Below are 11,507 nucleotides of genomic sequence, written 5' to 3' on the forward strand. Positions count from 1 at the left end.
GTAATGCAATATTACAGGTGGCTGGTGAATCTCTCTCCTTCCCGCTTCCCAAAGTGAATGTGCAAGCTCTGGATAAAGAATAATAACTTTCTGCTTTCTTGTACCTCTGTTTGACAGTTGCTTCTGAGATAGGAAAGACAGCCAAAAAATTCTTTTCTTTGGCTCTTAGACTATTCTAACAGTGTTGTTTTCATTACTGTATGTGTCTGTTACCTAATTGGACTGGTGTTTAGCAAATTGGTAAGTTGACCTGTTTTCATATTTTAGTACTCAGCCCAGTTATTTGGTTATTGAACTTATGGCTACATTTATTTAAATGCTATCTGTTGACCTCATTAAAGCTCCTGGCACAGTTTGTTTTGAACCCGTGACTGGCTGTTAGTATCTTAAAATCGGGACATTTGAGTAAGAAAACCTTTACTTTCAAAAGGAAATTATCTACAGAATTTAGTGATTGCTTATTTACACTTATTGGTTTATAAATGTAATTTTCTTGATCTAATTCAAAACACTCCTATTATTTGCAGCTATTGAAAGAAAGAAAAAATTTAAGGTTCTTCTACCTGTGGAACTGGAAATCTGTAGAATATTTTACATATCTTGTAACATCTTTTTGCCAGGTGAGCATTCATGGGTAAAGCAGTGCATTGGAGTGAAATAATGAAGGAACATTTTGAGGAAAAACAGTGGAAATGTATATTCATCTGGAATCAGTGAAGAAATCAAGCCCAATACCTCTTGCTCATTACTCCTTTTAAATGCAGAATAGAGTCATTTATAAAAATTGTACTGAAGGTTTTCCAGCATACACACAATGCATTGTGTTGTAGAGGAACATGGTGGGGAAGTAGTCCTCAGGGGACAATCTTTATCATAGTGACTGAGAGGGGGAAAAAAAAGACGGGACTTTCCAGTTACTCTTTTCATCTCAAATTTCTCTAAGAAGCTCAATTAGTTCTAATCTACACTTTCACTTTCATCAACATTGACTATCCTATCTAATTCACGAATATGGAAATTTTATATTTGTAAAATTTCTGGTAGGCTTTGTTTTATTAATTCTCATTACTGTTAAATTACCATATTAACTTTTAAAATTTTATTCCCAAACTTATTTCCTGCTATTTGTACCACCCAATAAGGATGGCTCTCACAACAGCAAGACTTGCCTTCTCCTAGGTCGTCAGTTACCAGTGGCTTTTTTGAAAAGACATAAAATACTGAAGGAAATGACACATTAAAGTCTTATTTTTATTTTTGTTCAAGGAAAGATGCATTGAAATAAATTATTCTGGTTTTGCTTTTATATGACCTTGACTCTTTGTCTTGTAGGGCAAAAATTTTACATAAAAGTCAGATTGTACAATTAGATTTTTTATCCTTATTTCCCAGTGTGCAATAAAGTGTAGATTATAGAGAACTACTAAAATAAGAATCTTCCTCTTTCATGGCTATTTTTTTTTTCAGGCTTGAAATTTTTACTTGATTGAATTGCTGATTCTGGGAAGGGCCTCCCTTCTTGTATATTGCTGTATTTAAAAAATCAGTAGACCAAGTGGCAGAATTAGAAAACACCATTTTACAACCTCCAGGGGAAATAACTGATTCAGATCACAATCGTCTTTAGCCAAGACTGCTAGATAAATGGTACCAGATAAAACTAGATGACCAAGGATCAGGTTGCAGAAACTCTGTGAAGGGAAGGTCTGAGACCTAGAGAGAAGTAGGTGTACAAAGTAGCAGAGAGGCAACTGTGCAGGATGCAAGAGGCCCAGGGAGTGGGCACAGAAAGGTCATCTGAGTGTTGTAGGTCTTGAAGATGAAAGATGAATATTTTTGTGTAATGACATTGGCTACAAACACTCTGACCTGACAATGCCACACTTTAAGATTTCATTCTGGCCAAATAAAGGTAGAAACAACCCAAATATTCAACAATAGGGGATTTTTAAGTGACGTTAGATCCATACAATGGTTCACACTGCAGCTATTAAAAAAGAAGGTATACACCTGTATTTACTGACTTTAAACTCTGTCTCATGACCTATTATTTTATACACGAGAAAGAAATCACAAGAATAGCATTTCTTTTTCAAAGTGTTTCAAAGGAACCACTGCATTTACACTGTACTTCCCGCCTTTTCATAGAAGCACATGGTGAAAGGAAAATTAAGACAAAGTCCCACAACCCCTTTCTGGTCTTCTTTCTCTACCACCTCATGTATTTCTCTGCTGGAAAAGTCCACCAGTCCTACCACAAACATTTTCTTTTGCATTTGGTATAATATATGTTCATATATATGTGATATATATTATATGATTATATAATTAGGTTATATAGAGAGATTTTATATATATGTATAATCAGAAAAGGAATTAATGCCCACTATAAATAAATATATAATATATATACATACATACTTGGAAATGCAGATGGCTAACCATAAGATAATTAAAATCACCTATAGAGAGTAGATCTTAAACAGTCTCACAACAGCAAAAAAGAAAATTGCAATCATGTGAGGTGATGATTGTGTTAACTAACCTTATTGTGGTCAATTATTTCACAGTATGTACATGTACCAAATCATCACACCTTAAACTTATACAATGTTATAGGTCAATTATATCGCAATAAGGCTAGAAAAATAATATAAAATCACTTGTATTCTCACCTCTCAGAAATAACGTGTTAACGTTTTCCTAAACTAGTTATGCATGTATTCTTTCATACACCTTCTAGTTCCAGAAAGGATTTATGGTAGCTCATATAAATGCATAATGTAACAAGATAAAATACACCCAAAAAATAAAGTTGATAAAGAAAACAGGGTGAAGGAACAATGAGAGTTTACAAAGGCAAATTGAAAGCAGAAATGAGGTCAATAACCAGTATGATGAATTCCCCTTCATCTCTGAGTATTATTTTATTATACCAAGATCACACAGCATATGCAGGTGGATGTCTAAGGAGGGACTTCTAAACTGAATGCAATTTGTAACTGTCAGAGCCAAAGAAAGGTTGCAATCCCCTCACAGGGCTGGAAAAGAGCAGGTCAGCTTTCCCAGCCAACACTCCCCGAAGGTTCATCTGCCTCTCTCCTTCCTCAATCTTGAATTCCCTCCCTCCCCAAGGCTCTTTCTGGTCTTACTTGAAGAGTTGATTAACTACAATGAGCAACAGCTGTATCTCTGTGTTCCCCTTCCAAGACCCAACCCTGGAACACTTTCAATCACAGACCATCTTATACAGCCTTTTCTTGAATAGGTAATAATACATTCACATGGCTCACAATCAAAATCTTATAAAAAGTATGTGCCAAGACAGCTGTTTGTATTCGTTTTTGGTTTTGGTTTTTGGTTTGGCTAATTTTGTGTCTCCCTCCAGAGTATCTTACCACAAACCAAAGGAAATACAAACACGTATTTTTATTTTTTCAAACTCACTTTTCAGTCACTTGTAATTCCTCTCATTTTTGTATTGCTCTCTGACACACAAATATACAGACTCTCTTAGAGCATGGTTCCACTCAAAGCAACAAGGAATTGCTTAAGGGATAAACGTGAAAGGGTCTAGAATCCAATTAACTTTTGCCGTCAATGGTGTATAACACCGGGTAACTCACTGCTTTTTTAGTATATGGGGATGAAAATCTCATAAATTAATCAAGGTTTCCAAGGCAAGTGATGAACCAAACCCAGATGTTTACCTAACAAATTAATCTTTTAAAACCAGCCTAAAGTTCTTTCCTTATTACTAAACGTAATCTTAGCTGAGCTCTTGTTAAAATTTTTAACTTTCTATTACTGCTTCTAACTTGGAATAGAATTGTATTCCTAGTGTTCATTAAAGAATATATCCTACTGATAGACTTTTAAACAAAAATAAATAAAATACTTGTGAATAAAAGTTTCCCTTGTTTTTGACATTTGTGCACTTCCATGTTAATAAGACAATTTCCGCTAAAACAAACTGCATACATACACTCAAAGATAGTCCATGTGATCACTCAGTTTTATGAGATCATAACACCTTATAAAGTTTTGTTAAAATAATAAAACTGAATGATAACACAGTGCATGGCATATGGGTAGTAGTTTATATATTATTAAAGATTTAATTTATTTTTAGGAAGTTTTTATTTTCTGTTTCTATATTGCTGTGTATCTCTGTGAATTCTTATGTTATTCTTATATATTCCTCTAAAGTTCATGTTCAAATATACATGAATGTCTATGTTTTAATTTCCTGAGGCAGTAAGAAAGCAAAAGTTTCTATCTCACAAGCAGATGTGGAAATCAGACAGAGCACTTGGATTTAACACCGTTACTCTCATCTCCGAGATGTTTATTGGCATTACCATGTTAGCCTTGAGGTTTATAAACATTTTCATATTCATTACCAACTTTGATCGTCACAAGAACCTTGTGGGCTAGAACAAGCATGCCCATTTTATAGATGAAGAGAGATTCAGGAAGTGAAAAGACTCTGAAAATCACCAAACCATCGAGTGGCAGAGCTGATCCCTAAACTGCACTTCTGGCTCCAAGTCCAGGGTCTTTTCCATTGTACCACGTGATTTCTCTGGACAGGGCACCATGGAGTGGAGTGCACACAAATTTTTCTTCTGTCATCCCTACTTTAGGAACTTCATTAGTTTCAAATACCACTGGTCCTCCAGCGAACAGGTTATTTCTCTTTTGTGTCTGAGAACTTTCTCACTTGAATATGCTCCCAAGAAAGATGACAGCTCAATTGCTTGCCATTCAATAGGGCATAAACTGGCAGATTGCTTCTTCCCTGCAGCAGAATTCCACCTTAGGTTAATGACAGAAGGTTTCTGAAGCTTCAGAGCAGTCCCTTATATTCTACATAAAGCAGTTGTCCCAGGAGGTGGGGACTTCAGAGACCCCCATGATAGCATACTCTTCTGAGTGCCCCATATGGCATCCATCCCAGCATATGTACTTTAGAACACAGACAATAAATGTTTTTTTGAACTGTACTGAATTAGGTTACCTGCCCTCTGTATATTTAATGAAGACTCCATTTAAAGGAGGCAAATAAATTACTGTGTTTCCAATAACCAAGTTCCTCTGAGACTGATTCTCAGGGGCACTTGATAACTTTGGGAACTATTTTTCCTGCAGTTCACTGAGACCCTATCAAACTGTTTAGTTCTTCAGAAAGAAGAGTTATCAGGGTCTGACTGTAACTACAAAATTTTATTCTTATTACTTATAAAATAACTAGTTTATGACCTACAGATCACTTGTCAGGACTAGTTTAGGATTCCAAATAGAAATGCCTGATAAACAGCTGTATATGCAACATGAGACTGAGGAGAGGCCTGGGTTTAAGAAATAAATTTGAATCATTTTTATATACTTACAATGCCTTTGGCAGCAAATAACAGAAAATTCTGACTAAAACTGACTTAAATAATTTATTATCCCAAATGACAGGAAGTTCAAATGCAAGGTAGACTCCAGGATTGGTTAATTTAATGACTGAACAGTATCATCAAGAACCCAAGTTCTCTTCCATTTCTCCGCTCTCATGGTTACAGATGGCTGCAGCAATTCCAGAAATTATATCTAGACACCACAAAATCCAGAACATGGAAAAAAACCACCTTTTCCTAGGTTGTTTTCTTATAAATAAGAAAACCTTTCCTGGCAGCCTCCACCAGAATTCCAGTAGTTTTTCCTTGGCTATACTACATGTCCTCTCCTAAAGGAATTACTGGCAAGAGGTATGAGATTAGATTGATACAATACTCGGAATTTAATCCTCTGGAGATGGAAATGAAGTCAACACTCCCAGAAGCACATGGCTGGGTGGAGGAAGAATGGACATCCAAATAAAATTGAAGTTTTTTATGGAAATGAGCAACAAGTGGAAATGGATGCAAGAGGATGAGATCGAGAGCAAACAAGGAGGGAAACACCCTTGGAAAGACCAACTTCAGGAAATTAAAGAGAAGCCAAGGAAGGTTAAGAAGCAAAAGAACTTTTTTTTTTTTTAACATATAATGTATTATTTGCAGGAGGGGAAGAATGAAGGGGGGGACTCGGAGCGGGAGACAAACCATGAGAGACTATGGACTCTGAGAAACAAACTGAGGGTTCTAGAGGGGAGGGGGTGGGGGGATGGGTGAGCCTGGTGATGGGTATTAAAGAGGGCACGTTCTGCATGGAGCACTGGTTGTTATATGCAAACAATGAATCATGGAACACTACATCAAAAACTAATGATGTAATGTATGGTGATTAACATAACATAATAAAAAAAAAAGCAAGAGAACTTGGAAAGAAATTTTTTTGAAAAAAGATTTTATTTATTTATTTGAGAGAGAGAGAGCACAAGCAGAGGGGGAAGGGGCAGAGGACGAGGGAGAAGCAGACTCCTAGCTGAGCAGGGAGCCCAACACGGACCTCTATCCCAGGACCCTGAGATCATGACCTAAGCTGAAGGCAGACGTTTAACCAGCTGAGCCACCCAGGTGCCCCAGAAAGAAACATTAAGGATAATCTGGGCACACTTTAAAAAGGCAGAGAGAGAAATTGAACACAAATTTTATCATTGTGTATCTATAAATATCTAAGAAAGAGGGTGGTCCTATATATTTGTGTCTCTAGTGAAGGAGGCTCCTGGATTTACAGTGACCACTACCTAAAACCACATTTTCTCAGTTTCTTTTATTGAAATTTTATTAGTCTAATTAACATATAACTTAATTTTTTTTAATTTAATTTTCTAACTTTATGATTTTTCATTTTAAGAAATTTACCAACCAGGAGTTCTGATTCCTAGTTTCAAGCCCTCAGTAGTAGAGACTAACCAGCCAAGGACTCATAATTGGATGTTGATGGACAAAGATATTTGCTTGATTCTATATCCATCAAATAATCTCAAACCTTGATTTAGTTTCCCATCTCATGAAATTGTTCATCACCTCTCCAATGTTCCAACATACACACTTAAAATTGCATTGTTTTAAGATGTCTACTCTCAAAAATGCCCCAGTAAATGTCCCATGATAAAATATATCATGACTGGGGGCGCCTGGGTGGCTCAGTTGGTTAAGCGACTGCCTTCGGCTCAGGTCGTGATCCTGGAGTCCCAGGATCGAGTCCCGCATCGGGCTCCCTGCTCGGCAGGGAGCCTGCTTCTCCCTCTGACCCTCCCCCCCTCTCATGTGCTCTCTGTCTCTCTCATTCTCTCTGTCTCAAATAAATAAATAAAATCTTTAAAAATATATATATAGATCATGACTGTACATGGAAAACCTCCATGATCTCTCTCCTTGTCCTTCTGAAAATTCCTGTTTATTTTTCAAGATTCTCAGTGCCAATATTACCTCTGCTGTGCAGCTGTCCCAATAACACCTAAGACTCTTATGTAGGCCCATAGTGCTACCCACAGAACTCTGTTGGAGCCCTGGTCTTATGTCTGCTTACCCCTGCAAGACAATGGATGAAATAATTTTAAATAAATGAAATATTCTCCCTCTCCCACTCCCCTTGCTTGTGTTCCCTCTCTCGCTGTGTGTCTTTCTCTCAAATAAATAAATAAAATCTTTAAAAATAATAATAAATAAATAAGTGAAATAATATTCAGTTACTAGGTTACAAACGTAGAAATGATATTAGCAAAATACTAGTGTATATGTCCAGGCAAAACCAAACACAGTTTTTTTGTGCCCAGCCACAGTTGTCTAATCTCTAATATGAGAGGGTATGTAGGACCAAACAAGCTCTTTAATTTCTTTAAATTCCATAGCCTATGATTTTAACTTACTAAAAATATCTATATATTCTTTTTTTTTTTAAGATTTTATTTATTTATTTGACAGAGAGAGACACAGCGACAGAAGGAACACAAGCAGGGGGAGAGGGAGAAGCAGGCTTTCCGCTGAGCAGGGAGCCCGATGTGGGGCTCGATCCCAGGACCCTGGGATCATGACCTGAGCCGAAGGCAGACGCTTAACGACTGAGCCACCCAGGCGCCCCTGAAAATATCTATATCTTCTTAGCAGACAGATATTGTCAGATCCAAATCTTAACTAAACTGCTTCCTTTGTTTAAATAACTGAACCAGGAACTAGACTTAAAAGGTTTGTTTTCTCATTTGAGAACTCAGCATGTCACCTCACTTGTACCCTTATCATTTTTATGCCCATTACTTAGTGGAGGCACTGGTAAATAATTATACACACTATAGTGTTGCCAAAAACTTATTATGTCAGTAAAATGTTCAAACGTTTTCTAGAACATTTTTGGATTTTTTTCCTTTTTAAATTATTTATTTAAAGGAAGAGAACAAAAAACCAGCCTAAACACTTATCAAGAGGTGACCAGGTAAATCCTGGTCAAATAGAGTTCAGGTACTCCGTGGCTATTAAAAAGCAAGAGATAAATCTATATGTAATACATGGGAGAAAGTCCTATACATATTTTTAGCTGAAAAATAATATGTCACAGGTCAGTTTTATGCTATGATTCTTCATGTGAATAAAATATTTTATTCTTTATGTGAAGAGAATATTCAGTAGGAAACATACTAAACTATGAATGGTTAGCAACCATTGGAAAGAAGAAAGGAGTAGTGAGTGAAGAGGCTTACATATTTTTCTTTTTTACTTTACATAAATTTGTACTGCTTGATATATATGTTTACAATAATAAAAGACAAAAACATTTATATAAGGAGAATCTAACACTCTAAATCATTTATTTGACTGGAATTCCATTTGTTTAACATTGTTATGTCCTTTTCATTTACTTTCTTTTCTTTTTCTCCATTTTTCTTGTCCCTTTCCTCCTGGTTTTCCTTTTTTTTTTTTTCTGATTCATTTCTTCTTGTTTTAATTCCTGCCTTTAATTCCTTTCTCCCTGCCCCCAAACTGGATCCCAGAAAGGTAGAAATCAGAGACTGTGAATAGGGGACATTTCTGTCAGCTGGTGCCTCTGGGCATGGAGGGCTCCCCGAATGGAGGATTCTGAACTATGTGGTTCTGGCCACCTGAGAGGAACTGTGCCCAAGAGGGAAGGACATCAAGATTCAGAGCACAGCAATAAGATATTTAAAACAAAATTTTATTGCTGAAACCCAGAATTTTCTTTCTTCATCAGAATGTATAGACATTTGGCTTTAACGGCCTGGTCATTTCTCCTACTGGACTATAGAAGAAGGAAGAAGGGTGAAACTTGGAGTAAAGAAGCCTCTGTCATCAAGAGAGAATGGGCTATTGGTTACCAAGGCAACTGCAAGGTTAGTCAGAGGCTTAGTGAAAGATACAAAATAACTGGGGTCTTGTTTCTTATGGCTGAAAGTTTATGTCATTGAAGTGAATTGAGCTAAATTGAATTGAAACACTGAATTGGATCCACAGGACTAACCTGAGGAAGAGGCCTTTCATAGATTCACTTAATCAGTTTATTGTTAAATAAATGCCAACCTCTTCTGGGTACTTAAAATATATTCTCCCCAAAAATTCAAATCAAAACCACAATGAGATATCACCTTACACCTGTCAGAATGGCTAGTATCAGAAAGACAAGAAATAACAAGTGTTGGAGAAGATGTGAAGCAAAAGGAACCCTCATGCCCTGTTGGTAAGAATGTAAATTGGGGGTGCAGCCACTGTGGAAATCAGTAGGCGATTCCTCAAAAATTAAAAATAGAAATGCCATACTATCCAGTAATTCCACTACTGGGTATTTACCCAAAGAAAATGAAAACACTAATTCAAAAAGATATATGCACCCCTATGTTTATTGCAGCATTACTTATAATAGCAAAGATATGGAAACAACCCATAGATGAATAGATAAAATGTCCATCCATGGATGAATGGATAAAGAAGACATGGGGCATGTGTGTGTCTGTGTGTGTATATTACTCAGTCAAAAAAGAATGAGATCTTGCCATTTGCAACAAAATGGATGGACCTACAGGGTATTAGGCTAAGTGAAATAACTCAAAGACAAATACGATATGATTTCACTTATATGTGGAATTTAAAACCAAAACGAATGAACAAAGTGGAAATTTTGGGGGAAGAGAATGGGCAAAAAGAAGTGAAAGGGAGTAGGAGGTAGAGGCTTCCAGTTATGGAATGAGTAAGTCACAAGAATGAAAGGCACAGTATAAGGAACATAGTCAGTGATATTGCAATAGCGTTGCATGTGACAGATGGTAGCTACACTTGCAGTGAGCATAGCATAACCTACAGAGTTGTTAAATCACTATGTTGTATACCTGAAAGAAACTAATATAAGATTGTGTGTCAACTATACTTCAATTTTAAAAAGGCAAATACATATATATGTATATATATAAATGTATATATATTTTTTCTCCCTTAATCATCAGAATAACGTTATAACTTAATCATCAGAATTTCTCCCTTAATCATCAGAATAACTTTATGAACTTTTCTCCCTTAATCATATCATCCCTTAATCATCAGAATAACTTCCTTAATCATCAGAATAACATTATCCCTACTTTATAGATGAACAAGCAGAGTTTCAGGGAAGTTAGGTCACCCATCCAATAGCATTAACTGGTGAGTAAATGTGTCTCTCTCAGCTCCCTCTCAGCCAATCCAGCAAAGACTGCTTTGTGAAATTGTATGAGAGGTTTCATGAAGCCATGTGTTTATTTACAGTGTCCCCAGCTAAAGCCTCTAAACTCTCTGGAATTAAACAGTTGTGGAACTGTTTAATTTGTTCAGTGCTCAGGTGGTTTTCACTTTTCAGAAGGAAACTAGAAAAAGTGGAAATTTTTAAAGCAGAATCAACAAACTAATCAAAAGGAGTATATCTCTCTTGCTATGTGTATAATACATACACATATATACATATAAATATATTTATTTCCATATATAATCATCTATATGCATATTTATATGTATTCAGGCAATGTTTCCATTGCAGTTAAGCAGACCTGTAAACTACTTTGCCTGCAGAGAGAAAAATATAAGTCAGTGTTCTTGAAAGTTCTAGAATTGGGTACCCAGAATTTTAACTTATATTTCTGATACCAAGCTTCTCCCAGAATGTTGTCAGTAAGCCCTTTATTTATATAGAAACAAGAAGGCCCAGCTGAAGGATGTGTGTATGTGTGTGTATTTAACGTGACTCTGAAAGATCTCTGAAGCAGTGGGTACTTGTTTAAACTAGTGTAAAGCAGTTTTAATGGGTAGACTCAATTCCTGTGTCCTCTGAATCTAGTGCATTTTTATTGTAAGTAGCAAGGTAGTAAGGGTTAGCATTTTGTGACATATCTTTGAAAAGGCATTAACACAAATGCTTCCTATTGCTTCTCTTCCCTTCCTGTCTTCCAACCATAAATCGGTGGTGATAAAACCATTTTCTTTTTTTTTTTTTTTTAAGATTTAATTTATTTGACAGAGAGAGACACAGGAAGAGAGGGAACACAAGCAGTGGGAGTGGGAGAGGGAGAAGCAAGCTTCCCGCAGAGCAGGGAGCCCAAC

At 36.3% G+C, this 11,507-nt stretch overlaps 1 protein-coding gene across 4 annotated transcripts in view; it reads left to right on the forward strand.

The window, feature by feature from the left end:
• Positions 1–6,053, forward strand: part of HEPACAM2 (HEPACAM family member 2) — a 40,436-nt gene extending 34,383 nt beyond the window's left edge. For 2 of the 4 annotated variants that reach the window (XM_045864699.3, XM_045864697.3), the window contains one exon: positions 621–4,244. In XM_045864699.3, coding sequence (XP_045720655.1) covers positions 621–624 — 4 coding nt within the window. In that variant the 3' untranslated portion in view covers positions 625–4,244. The other 2 variants (XM_045864695.3, XM_045864698.2) reach the window with 2 other exon arrangements.
• Positions 6,054–11,507: the final 5,454 nt, after the last annotated feature.

Source organism: Mirounga angustirostris, unplaced genomic scaffold (genome assembly GCF_029215605.1).
Source record: "Mirounga angustirostris isolate CCGP_5_RB_7025 unplaced genomic scaffold, mMirAng1.0.hap1 SCAF_12, whole genome shotgun sequence".
Classification (NCBI taxonomy): Eukaryota; Metazoa; Chordata; class Mammalia; order Carnivora; family Phocidae; genus Mirounga; species Mirounga angustirostris.